We start from the raw sequence: 13602 nt of genomic DNA on the forward strand, positions 1-13602 counted from the left end.
ACTAAACCAGTACTATAAGAAATGTTAAAAGGCCTGCTATAAGAAGAGGAAAAAAAAGAAATTGAGAGAAAGAGAATTATAGGTTTAAAGAATAAAATGGCAATAAATAAGTACATATCAATAATAACCTCAAAAGTAAATGGACTAAATGCTCCAATCAAAAGACATAGGGTAGCTGAATGGATAAGAAAACATGACCCATACATGTGCTGTGTACAAGAGACCCTCCTCAGAACAAAACATACACATAGAATAAAAGTGAAGGGATGGAAAAAATATTCCATGTAAGTGGAAATAAAATAAAAAAGCAGGGATAGCAATACTTATATCAGACAAGACAGACTTCAAAACAAAGGTCATAACAAAAGACAAAGAAGGTCACTACATTATACTGAAGGTAACAATATAGTAAGAAGCTATAACCCCTGTAAACATATGTGTGCCCAACATAAGAGTTCCCAAATATATAAAGAAAATCTTGGTGGACATGGAGGGAGAGACTGACAACAATATATTATAGTTATAGGAGGGGATTTTAATACCCCACTGTCACCAATGAATAGATCTTCCAAATAAAAATTCAACAAAGCAACAGTGACTTTAAATAATATACTGGATCAGATGGATTTGATATTTACACATTTCACACCCAAACAGCAGAATATACATTCTTCTCAAGTGCACATGGAACTTTCTCAAAGATAGACCACATGTTAGGACACACAACAAATCTCAACAAATTCAAGAAGACTGAAATCATATCAAACATTTTCTCTGACCAGAATGGTATGAAACCAGAAATCAACTAGAATAAAAAACTGAAAAACAATCAAACACATGGAGTCTAAGTAGCATGTTATTAAACAATGAATGTGTCAACAATGAAATCAAGAAATAAAATGTTATCTAGAAACAAATGAAAATGAGAACACAACAACCCAAAATCTATTTGACAGAGTGAAAGCAGTCCTGAGAGAGAAATTTATAACATTATAGGCCTACTTCAAGAAGTAATAAAGATCTCAAATAAACAATGTAACCCAACATCTAAAAGCCCTAGAAAAAGAATAACATACAAGCCCAGAGAAAGTAGAAGGAAGAATATCATAAAGATCAGAACAGAAATAAATGACATAGAGACTAAAAAAAAATACAAAAGATCAATGAAACCAAGAGCTGGTTCTCTGACAAGATAAACAACATTGAACCTTTAATCAGACTCATCAAGAAAAAAAGAGAGAGGACCCAAATAAATAAAATTAGAAATGAAAGAGGAGAAGTAACAACTGAAACTACAGAAATACAACTGTAAGAAAATAATATGAACAACTATATGCCAACAAATTGGACAACCTGGATGAAATGGAGCAATTCCTAGAAACATACAATCTTCCAAAACTGAATCTGGAAGAATCAGAAAACCTGAGCAGATTGATTATAACAAATGAAATTGAAATACGGTAGTTATCAAAAAACTCACAGCAAACAAAAGTCTTTTACCAGATTGCTTCACAGGTGAATTTTACAAAACATTTGAAGAAATAACAGAGAAATAACACCTATCCTTCTAAAATTATCCCAAAGAATTCAAGAGGAGGGAAGCCTCCTAAGCTCATTCTATGAGGCCAGCATTATCCTAATCCTAAAACCAGATAAAGACACTACAAAGAAAGAAAACTACAAACCAATATCCCTGATGAGCATAGATGCAAAAATACTAAAAAAAAAAAAAAAAAAAAAAGAAAGAAAGAAAGAAAGAAAAGAAAAAAGAAAAGAAAAGAAAATACTAGCAAACCAGATCCAGAAATACAATAAAAGATCATACATCACAATCAAGTGGGAGTTATTCTGGGGATGCAAAATAGGTACAATATTTGAAAATCAATAAATGTGACATATTACATAACAAAATGACAGATAAAATTCACATAAGCATACTAATAGATGCAGAAAAAGCATCTGATAAATTTTAGCACCCAATTATGATAAAAACTCTCAGCAAAGTGGAAATAGAGGGATCATTCTCCAATATAATACAGACCATATATGGCAAACCCACAGCCAACATCCATCCTAAACTAAAAACATTTAGCCTAAAATCAGGAAAGACAGAGATATCCACTTTCACTATTATTATTTGACACAATTCTGGAAGTTCTAGCCACAGTAATCAGACAAGGTGAAGAAATAAAAGACATCCAAATTGGAAAGGAAGAAGTCAAACTGTCAATATTTACAGATGACATGATATTATACATAGAGAACTTGAAGGACTCTACCAAAAAACAACTTGATCTACCTGACCAGGCAGTGGCACAATGGATAAAGCATCAGTCTGGGATGCAGAGGACCCAGGTTGAAAATCCCGAGGTTGCTGGCTTAAGCATGGGCTCATCCAGCTTGAGTGTGGGCTTACCAGTTTGAGTGCAGGGTCGCCGGCTTGAGCATGGGGTCGCCGGCTTGAGCACAGGAGCATAGGCATGACCCCATGGTCACTGGCTTGAGCCCAAAAACTGCTGGCTTGAGCAAGGGGTCATTCGCTCTGCGGTAGCCCCTTGTCAAGGCACATATGAAAAAAAAAAAAAACAATCAATGAACAAACTAAGGTGTCACAACAAAGAATTGATGCTTCTCATCTCTCTCCCTTCCTGTCTGTCTGTCCCTATCTATCCCTCTCTCTGTCTCTGTCAAAACAAAAACAAACAAACAAAAAACTACTAGATCTAATAATAAATTTGGTAAAGTAGCAGGATACAAAATATTCAGAAATCAGTGGCATTCTTATGCACCAATAATAAACTATCAAAAAAAGAAATTAAGAAACAAATCTTATTTACCAGTGCAACAAAAAATAAGGTACCTAGGAATAAATTTGACCAAAGAGATAAAACACCTGTACTCAGAAAATTATAGGACATTGAAGAAAGAAATTCAGGAAGATATAGATAAGTGCAAGCATATACCATGTTCATGGATTGGAAGAATTAACATCATTAAAATGTCCATAGTACCCGAAGCAATCTAAAGATTCAGTACAATGCCTGTTAAAATACCAATGACTTATTTCACTGATCTAGAACAAATATTCCAAAAATTTATATTGAACCAAAAAAAAAAAAAAAGGACCCCTTATAGCCCCAGCAATCTTGAAAAAGAAGAACAAAGCTAGAGGTATTACAATACCTGATATCAAACTATACTACAAGGCCCTTGTAATCAAAACAGCTTGATACTGGCATAAGAACAGGCATATAGATCAATGAAACAGAGCAGAGAGCCCAGAAATAAACCCATGCCTTTATAGTCAATTAATATTTGATAAAGAAAACAAGAACATACAGTGGAGTAAAGACAAGTCTCTTCAATATTTGGTGTTGGCGAAATTGGACAGTTACATGCAAAAAGTGAAACTAGACCACCTTCTTTCATTATACACAAGAATAAACTCAAAATGTATAAAAGACTTAAATGTAAGTCACGAACCATAAAAATTCTAGAAAACACAAGCAGTAAAGGCTCAGACATTTTTCACAGCAGTATTTTTACCTCCCCAGGCAAGGGAAACAAAGGAAAAAAATAAACAAATGAGACCACATTTGAATAGCAAAAGAAACTTTCAACCAAATCAAGAAGAAACCCATTGCATAAGAGAACATATTTGCTCATGATACATCTGATAAAGGGTTAATTTCCAAAATACATAAGGAACTTATACAACTCAACACCAGAAAGACAAACAATCTGATTTAAAAATGGGCAAAGGGGCCCTGGCCGGGTGGCTCAGCGGTGGAGCGTCGGCCTGGCGTGCGGGGGACCCGGGTTCGATTCCCGGCCAGGGCACATAGGAGAAGTGCCCATTTGCTTCTCTACCCCCCCCTCCTTCCTCTCTGTCTCTCTCTTCCCCTCCCACAGCCAGGGCTCCATTGGAGCGGAGATGGCCCGGGCGCTGGGGATGGCTCCTTGGCCTCTGCCCCAGGCGCTGGAGTGGCTCTGGTCGCGGCAAAGCGATGCCCCGGAGGGGCAGAGCATCGCCCCCTGGTGGGCAGAGCATCGCCCCTGGTGGGCGTGCCGGGTGGATCCCGGTCGGGCACATGCGGGAGTCTGTCTGACTGTCTCTCCCCATTTCCAGCTTCAGAAAAATACAAAAATAAATAAATAAATAAATAATAAAAATGGGCAAAGGCCCTGGCTGGGTTGCTTAGTGGTCAAGTGCCTACCTGGTGTGTGGTTGTCCCAGGTTTGATTCCCAGTCGGGGCACACAGGAGAAGTTACCATCTGCTTCTCCAACCCCCCTTTCTTTCTCTTTCATTCTCTCTCTTCTCCTCCTGCAGCTATGGCTCGGTTGGTTGCAGTGCTTGGCCCTGGGTGCTGAGGATGGCTCTGTGCAGCCTTCACCTCCCGTGTTAAAAATAGCTCAGTTGCGAGCATGGCCCCAGAGCATTGGCACAGACAGGGGTTGCCAGGTGGATCTCAGGGTGCATGTAAAAGTCTGTTTCCCTATCTCTCCTCTTCTCACTTGGAAAAGAAGAAAAACAATGGACAAAGGATGTGAATAAATGTTTCTCCAAAGAGGACATAAAGATGGGCAATAGATGTATGAAAAAATGCTCAAGTTCACTAATCATCAGAGAAATGCAAATTAAAACCACAATGAGCTATCACCTCACACTTGCCAGAATGGCTGTCATCAATAAATCAACAAACAGCAAGTGTTGGCGGGGATGTGCACTGATAGTGGAATGCAGACTCATGCAGCCACTGTGAAAAATGGTATGGAGTTCCCTCAAAAAATTAAAACTGCCTTTTGACCCAGTGATCCCACTTCTGGGAATATATCCTAAGAATCTTGAAACACTAAATTGAAATAATATATGCAGCCCTCCTTCACTGCAACATTATTTATGATAGCTAAGCTATGGAAACAGCCCAAGCTCCCATCAGTAGGTGAGTGGATAAGAAAGCTGTGGTACATTTACACACTGGAATACTACGTGGCTGTAGAAAAGAAGGAAATCTTACCTTTTGTGAGAGCATGGATGGACCTGGAGAGTATCATTCTAAGTGAAACAAGCCAGCCAGGGAAAGACAAATACCATATGATCTCGTTTATATGTGGAATTTAATGAATAAGTTAAACTGATGAACAAAAGAGAAACAGAGACATGGATCCATGGAACAGACTGACAGCTATCAGAGGTGACGGGATTTGGGGGGCTGCACGATAGAAGGTAAAGCGATTAAGAAAAAAACAACAATATGTACATAACATAGAGACACAGACAACCGTTGTGGCGATGGACAGATGGAAAGAAAGGTGGGTGGTAGAAAGGGGGAAAAGTGGGGACAAGAGGCTTCGCTTGGGGCAAGGGGTACATGATGCCGTGTGCAGATGATGTTTTATGAGTGTCATACCTGAACCTTTACCTCATATATATTCAATTGAAATAATAAAATAATTTAAAAAAATGATTTAGTCTTGAGTGCCTAAATTTCTCTTTCTATAAAATAAGAGTACTTGCTCTAGTATAACTGTATTAATACTGTTTGCTATCATTATCAATGTTAGTAAAGAATGCATGGTGTATCGGTCATCCTGGCATATATCATACTCTCCTCCATGCAACCTCCTATTGTTCCCTTCTTTTTGGAATGAGAACTGGAATGTTTTCCCTTCTTCTTCTATTTAGATATATCCCACTTTTGGTTTCAAAATCCAGCTCACGGTGCCCTCGTCATTCACCATGCCTTCAACAAACATTTACCTGGTTATTTACTAAGTGCCGGATATAGCAAGAGGTTTTCAAGATACATGCTAAATGACTGAGATAAGGTCTCTTCTTATTTGTTCAGGGGTCAGACTGGTGAGTGCTGGGGCAGACAGAAGACTCGGGTGACCAGGGAGCACAGAAATGATGTCTGACCCAACCCAGAGGCTTCCGCCGGAAGTGAGCACCGAGCTGAGCTGATGGCGGCTGGTGGCATTTGAGGCAGTGGTAGCAACTGTGTCGATATAAGAACAGGCAGGGTCCAGGGAGGAGCCAGGCCCCGGCAGCCCAGAGCGGGCGGGCTAGTTGGGGCGGGGCGGAAGGTCAGATTGAAAATGCAGGCCGGGACGCCATGCAGGCTCAAGGATATGCTGAGGATGTTGCTGGAGAGCCACGCACTGCGTTAAGTCGGGTGGAGACACAACCAGAACTGAACTCGCGCTTCTCTACCATGTCCACCGACTCTCAGGACGCAGCTGCTCTGCACATCCACGTAGGGCTGGGGCTGCATCCCGGCTGGGCCCTCCCCATGACATCTCTCTGAGCTGGGCAGTGACGGTGCGAGGGGCCAGGAGCACGGCCACTCTCAGTCTTTGAGAAAGGCAAAACTTCAGATGAATGTCTTGAAAGGCAGGAATGAATAACTTGCCCTTGAGTTCTCAGTCGAACTCCCCATTATGTGCAGTGTTGTTTCAAGGGCAAAACCATACATGATTTGATTATAGAGATAATAGGTTTTAACTCAGGCAGCTTGGTCATGAAGCTGATGCGTGCTTTGTAAACTGGTAAAAATTCATCAACGGGGGGGGGAGAGGGCCAGATTTTGCATATTCTTGATCACGTTTAGTCATTCTCCCCAAACACCCAGCCAGCTCCTGGCATACTCAGTCTACTCTCTGTTACCAGGACTATGGGGCCCTGCGGGGGGAGTGGGAGCAGAGGTGGGCAGGCCGAGTGTGCTGGGGAAAAGCTGTCAGTCCCTCTGCACCATGTGCAGGAATGCTGGGCAGGGCGCTGGCCAGGGGGCGCCACCAGGCAGAGTTTGTGCGGTGCCTGGGAGAAAGAGGCAGGAGCAGGGCTTACTCCAACCAGGGGTCTCCAAACTTTTTACACAGGGGGCCAGTTCACTGTCCCTCAGACCATTGCAGGGCTGCCAAATACAGTGGTCCTCTCACTGACCACCAATGAAAGAGGTGCCCCTTCCAGAAGTGCAGTGGGGGCTGGATAAATGGCCTCAGGGGACTGCATTGCGGCCCGCGGGCCGTAGTTTGGGGACCCCTGCTCCAAACCTTGACCTCTGGGTGGCCTTCACCGTCCACTGTTTGTCCAAGGCCGGAAAGGAAGGCTTTAACCAAGATTGAGTTGACTACAGTAAGTGCTCAATCAACATTTGGTGACTAATTTAACTCCAGCTCTAATCTTGTTCTTAGAGTAACCCAGGTTTTTCCTCCATTCAAAAAAATTAAGGCTTAACTAGTGCAAAACAATACCTTTATCAAAAAGAATGTCAATCAAAGACATTTTCTTCAAAAGATAATTGTTTTTAAATATGAAAAAATTCTTTATTAAATGCTAATATTATAAGGCAAGTTTATATTAAAATCAAATCCATTTTGTTCTCTGGTACAGCTCTTGCACAGCGTTGTGATCTAATTTGCTTTAAAATTTGTGACTTTGGATGGACAAATGGGCAGCACAAAGGGGCTCAGTGGTGAGAACACAGATCCTCAAGGCCCCGTGGGTACCAGCAGAGGGAGCCCCTGGGGACACAGAGCCCCTGGGGGTGGGTACTCGCCCAGAGAAGCTGCTGCCCAGGACAGGATCTGTCGGGACTCAAAGCTGAGATGCTTGTATTAATACATTTGGGCTTCCTCAGATTCCATCTGCCATGTAAGAATGGACGCTTGGACCCTCTGCCTAAATGAGCCACAGAGCACAGAGATGATGCTGCGACATGGTTGGGGAGAGGCGGGCAACCCCCACTGTGATTTCCAGATTTCCTCAAAACCATGCCTGTGTCCTCCCTGACATGTGGATCTTAGATTCGAGACAGTGAATTCAGTGCCTAAGGGAAATTCTCAGCAGCTGGGCACGTGCATCCCACGGCCCCAGAGCAGCTCCACTCACCTTATCCACTGTCCATCGGGCCACCTCCCCTGCCTGGACGTCAGCCACGCCTGGAAGCAGCTTGCAGTGCTGCTCCCTGCCGAGCGGGAGGTCCCGGAAAGGGTGGGTGGACGCGGAGCACATGAAGACTGACTGGTGCAGCGCCCGCTGTGTCTGCTCAGCCAAGTACTCTGGGGGAGGCAGGGTGGGGAAGCGCAGACGTGAGAATCAGTGAGCAGCATCTGGGTCAGCCTCTCGTTACGGAGGGCCAGAGTCAGGAAAGTGCAGACACAGTGGAAAGACGGGGCTCCTGGTCACACAGCATCCCTGCCAGAAGTCCCGAGCACAGCCGCTACCACTGTTCTGCTTCAAAACAATGGTCATGAAAGCCGGCTGTTACATAAGGCCCTGAGGACTGTGGCTAAGCAAGTTCGCATAATCTCTGTGACACACTGTTTGATGCCAACGAAGAGCTGCTTGTCGCTGGCACTGGCTTCTATCTCCCTAAATCGGAGTCACAGAAAGCACAGAGCCTGGCGGACGTGACTGTTAAGCGGTGGGCACACAGAGATAGGCACACACACACACACACACACACACACACACACACAGAACGATTTCTTCCTGGAGCCGCTCCTCAGGTCTCCAATGACGAAATGAACCCAGGTCCACACCTGGCTTCATAGGTCCCCTGGGGGGCAGTGAACGTGGAATGCAGCACAGGGTCCCCTTGAGAACTTGGGTGGCAGCTGCAGCTGCAGCCCCCAGCAAGCCACGATGAGCTCACAGGGCCTTGTGGAGAGCAGCCACAGCTGAGTTGGGACTACCTCGCCCAAGTGCCCTTCAAAGGGTGCTCTTGTGGGACCTCAAGCACTCAACGTGCCACGGTTGGGTCTGTGGCGTGAAGAGCCACAGCTGCCGCCGCCCAAGGTTGGCTGCTCTCACCAAGGAACGAGACTTTCTTTCTCCTCATACCCACCCTCCCCCGTCTTTCCCAATTAGCTTTCCACCTTCAGTGGAGAGTAAGGGGTGACTTTACTCTCATGTTACAGCCAACATTTAGGTGGGGCCATGAGTCCCAATTCCCTTATTTTGCTTTGAATGTACAAATGGAACAAAACATTTTAGCAATTTCAGAGAAAATTCATGCTTTTATGACTTTTTTAAATACATATTAGCAAAATAAAGTTGTTGATATTTTACGAGACTCTGAAGAGACTGTCCACAAAAGGAAATATTTAAGCCCTTCAAAAGCCTACTTTTCCTAATGCAAATGGAAGGTTAAGTAATGCGGCAGCCGCATAATTTAAAATCTATTATGATGATTTGTGTTTTACTAATAGAATCTGAAAAGCTATTATGCAAATATTTCCATTCCAATTAATTAACCATTTTCAATAGGTGAGGGTGAGACGCGATAGTAATCAGAGAGGCTCTACACTGTGAAGGAGCCTGACCATCACTCCTGGCTGTCCGCACAGACAGCCTGCGTAGGTACCGACGCTCGCTCGCTCTCTACACAGATGATGAGACAGCAGCCGCGTCGCCTCCTCCCCGAGTCTTCGTATGCTCCAGTTGCAAGCAGCAGCAAATTTGTCTCGAAACGTTGATTGTCCAACACTGACCTTTTCAGTATATAAATAAGTTATCTCCCCCATGGAGTGCAGGTTCTGAAGGGAAACTTCACATCTCTTTGAAAAACCAGTGTGTTTACAAGTGGGAATGTTCTCTAATCAAGTTGTCACGCTGGACAAGGAGCAGTACCAAACAAGCCCTGGAAAGCCCAAGGTGAAGCATCGCGAGGCAAGTCTGCAGTCACGGTGATGCAGAACCTCCGAGGCCGACCCTGGGGGACCGAGAGTTAAAGCTACGTACTCTCGGGGGTTAAGACCTGCGCCACAGCCTGCCTTTATTCTGGAAAAGAATCACTGCGTCGATCAGTCGTTGCTTTTGCTGAAATAACATGGGCTTAAAAGCCAAAAAACAACCAACACAAACCAAAAACACATAGGTATCTCTAACCCAAGCCCTTTGTAAATTAATTATGTATCGTTTCCAAAATGTATAGGACTCTGAAAGACACAATTAATGGAATCTCGTATTTTTGGAGGTACAGAGATGTTGAATGATGACCATCAGATGCTTATAATCCACAAATAAATGCTGAAGGTATGCGGAAAACCATTGTGCACCCTAGCAATAAAATTTTCCACACTATAATTTTGGAAGTAAATTGCTCTGGCTGTTGAGGCACCCGTCCCCTTGGAAATGAACCGAAGGGGTGGTTGCCAGCCCTGAGCAGCACTGAGGTTCCCGAGCTCATTGCTTCGCGTGGTCTGAGCTCCGGAAGACGGGACTTCGTTCAGTGCCAGTAGCAAGATACCGTTTGGGTTACAGCTCAAGTCGGCAGCTCTAGCTTTACGCTGCACACTTAAACTCAGGTTGGCTCTTTGCTGTCTATGGCTTTTGAATTCTGTTAACTGTATCCTTAATAAATCAAACTATCTCTTTGAATGGAGGTGAAATGTAGAACTCTCAAAGGATGAAGAGAACTGAGTGGGAGCAGGGCCCTTTATGTCGTGGGTGGTGGGAAAGGCTACAAACACCCGCTTTGCTGCAGAGGCCCCCGCAGGTGTCTGTCTGCCTGCAACCTCGGGTTTCGGGGAATGCCTGCCAGCACCAGTTACATGCTGAACACAAGAAATACATTTTTATTATTAACGATTTTACTATATAAACTTTATATCATGAGATGGAAAGCCCCAAAATGGAGTTTTCTTGCTCAGAAAGACTTGAGTTAGGTTAGAGAGAGACCCCGACTCGGGAGTTTGGATAACCAGCTTGCCGTCTCTAAGACCTGCCTGGAGCTGACAAGGCCCACCAGCAGAACCACGGGAAGGGAGGGGGGGAAGAGTGTGCAGAGGGCTCACTTAGAATAGTCCCAGCGCACGACGGCCACTGACCTGGCAGACGCTACTCTAAGCTTGCCTGGAAGCTCCCAGAGATCATGACTGGGTGTATGAAGGGAGTCTGCAGAGTTAGAAATTGAGAGAAGGCAAGAATAATTTTCTAATAGTATCAAAAGAGAGGGGATGCATTTTGGAGAGTGTTTTATGGTGTTTGCTTTGCCTTCTTTGTATCATTTACTAGGTCTAATTTCTTCCAAAGCTGATGGTTTTGGGGTGAAATTTTCAGGTTTCACTCAGAGAATGCTAGGGCAGGCTTGCTTCCAGGACTGTGCATTCAGGGAAAGGGGGAGGTCTACACAGCTTGCCTGGCTGTGAGTCCTGGTCCCCACAGCGTTGCCGAATGAATGACCTTGGGTGAGATACTTAACTCCTATGTATCAAGGTTTTTCATCTCATTGAGTCGGTGGGATTAGAACAGCTCCTGGTACAGTATAAGTGATCAGTCCATGTTAGATATCACATTACTATTATATGATGCAAAGAGATTATAAATTGTAATAATAGTGAATAAGGGGGACGTAAAATATTTCCAAAGTTAGTGTTGGCTAGATTGGCCTAAAATCTTTGAAAGATTGAAACACAGGATCTTTAGGGCTATGTTCAGATTTAATGCCCAAGTGGTCCTGGGTGGTCCCCAAAATCATTCGCAGAAGTCACAGAGGAAGGAAATGAGAGTGGGAACACACAGGGTGCTGCCAGTGCAGGGAGGGTGTCTGTTCCCCAGGCACTAACAAGGTTAAAACGCACTCAGCCTGCCAGCTTTGAAATTCTGTGGTTTGCTCTTGACAGACATTTAAAATGTGGGATGATTTGCATTATTTTTAATTCTGTGCATAAAATTAGACTTTTGAAATTATCCCACTTAAAATTTTGCATACATTTTTTATCAAATGTGAACACACTGATTTAATTGTTACCAAGCCGGCACAGTTCATGTCATATTAGATTTCATTAAGTAATTGTTAATAAGTTAAAGAGCCTTTGATGAAGGGGTATACTTTCCTCAGAAACCACTGTCATTAAATCAAATGGATCAGATAATTCTATCTTGGGGCACTTTAAATAAATAAACAGTCTTCTAGATCAGTGGTTTTCAACCTTTTTATCCTTTCAGATTGGTGACCTAGCTGGCCAGAAACGGAAACACTCAATGAATAAAGTTTTACCACGCATAACAGTGCAACAGGGTATAAGCTAGTGCTTGATTTCCAAACTCCACATGCACGATGCATTGAATACTGCATAAGTGTGTCTGAATGCTTTTTGTCTATTGCGCATGATCTGTAAATGCTCTGATGGTGCACAAGGTTGTTCGAATGAGCCTACACGTTCCAAAGATATCTAAGACAATCTAAATAGCATTTTCATCAATGATACAGGCGATCACCCTGAGCATAAAAGAATGTGACTAAGGTCATTGGGTATATAATTTTCGTACAACATTGGGGTGGTTAATTCTTTTGTGGAGTGGTCTGAAATTTCCAGCAGATTGTCAGTGGTCTGTGGAGCGGAGGTTGAAAAACACTGTTCTGAATTACAAAAGAATGTCTACCATACAAAGAGCACAGAAAAGGGTGGTTTTGGGTTTTTATTTTATTTTTTAAAACTGGGTGACTTCTGTATTTCTCCCACTAGGCCCAGCATCCCAGCCCTGTCTCCACCCAACATAGCGGAGGGATGCCGGATGCTTCTCAGACACGCTGCCCCACTGTACCAGTGATTCCTACGCAGCTACCCTGAAAGTTCACAGGGACACTCAGCCTGGGAAATCAGCCCTCCTTCTGGAGGTTTTAAGATTTTAATTAATCAAGGCCCTGGCCGGTTGGCTCAGCGGTAGAGCATCGGCCTGGCGTGCGGGGGACCCGGGTTTGATTCCCGGCCAGGGCACATGGGAGAGGCGCCCATTTGCTTCTCCACCCCCCACTCCTTCCTCTCTGTCTCTCTCTTCTCCTCCCGCAGCCAAGGCTCCATTGGAGCAGGGATGGCCGGGGCGCTGGGGATGGCTCCTTGGCCTCTGCCCCAGGCGCTGGAGCGGCTCTGGTCGCAGCAGAGCGACGCCCTGGAGGGGCAGAGCATCGCCCCCTGGTGGCCATGCCGGGTGGATCCTGGTAGGGCGCATGCGGGAGTCTGTCTGACTGTCTCTCCCCGTTTCCAGCTTCAGAAAGAAAAAAAAAAAAAGAAGATTTTAATTAATCAAAATGACCTCTGCACCAGAAAATGAAACATATGTATGACCCTGGCTTTGCCTCTAACGCCACTGTGAGAGTGACTGGACATGACTATGCACGGCCCCTACACGCAAGGTGCTGTTACCCTTCCAGAAAATAGACTAATACAAATGATACAACACTTGTCACCTCAGTGATTTGCTATTTGTTGAATAGCTGTGTTGGAAGAATTTTTTGCTACAAGTTTTCTCTCGTTGAGTATTTCTTTTGGCTTATATGTATTTTTTTTTTTTTTTAAATAATGAAGCCCTGATTGGGTAGCTCAGTTGGTTAGTGTGTTGTCCCAACATGCTGAGGTTATAGGTTCAATCCCCGGTCAGGGCACATACAAGAATCAACCAATGACGGCATGAATAAGTGGAACAACAAGTCAATGTTTCTCTCTCTCCCTTCCTTTCTCTCTAAAAGTCAATCAATAAAAAATAATGAAGTGTTTAATGATATCAGTGCAGGAGCTTGGAGATTTGGAGCTTTCTTGAGTTTCTGAGGCAGGATCTTCAGCTCTGTCCCAGGATCCAGGGAGGCCCTGGGCT

General features: G+C 44.0%; 1 protein-coding gene across 2 annotated transcripts in view; it reads right to left on the reverse strand.

Moving 5' to 3' along the window:
• The window catches only part of L3MBTL4 (L3MBTL histone methyl-lysine binding protein 4), a 488059-nt gene that overhangs the window by 18314 nt on the left and 456143 nt on the right, over window positions 1–13602 (reverse strand). For both annotated transcript variants that reach the window (XM_066353255.1, XM_066353254.1), the window contains exon 17: window positions 7894–8063. In XM_066353255.1, the coding sequence (XP_066209352.1) occupies window positions 7894–8063 (170 nt within the window). The remainder of the gene's footprint in view (window positions 1–7893; window positions 8064–13602) is intronic.

The sequence above is a fragment of the Saccopteryx leptura genome, chromosome 11 (genome assembly GCF_036850995.1).
Source record: "Saccopteryx leptura isolate mSacLep1 chromosome 11, mSacLep1_pri_phased_curated, whole genome shotgun sequence".
Lineage (NCBI taxonomy): Eukaryota > Metazoa > Chordata > Mammalia > Chiroptera > Emballonuridae > Saccopteryx > Saccopteryx leptura.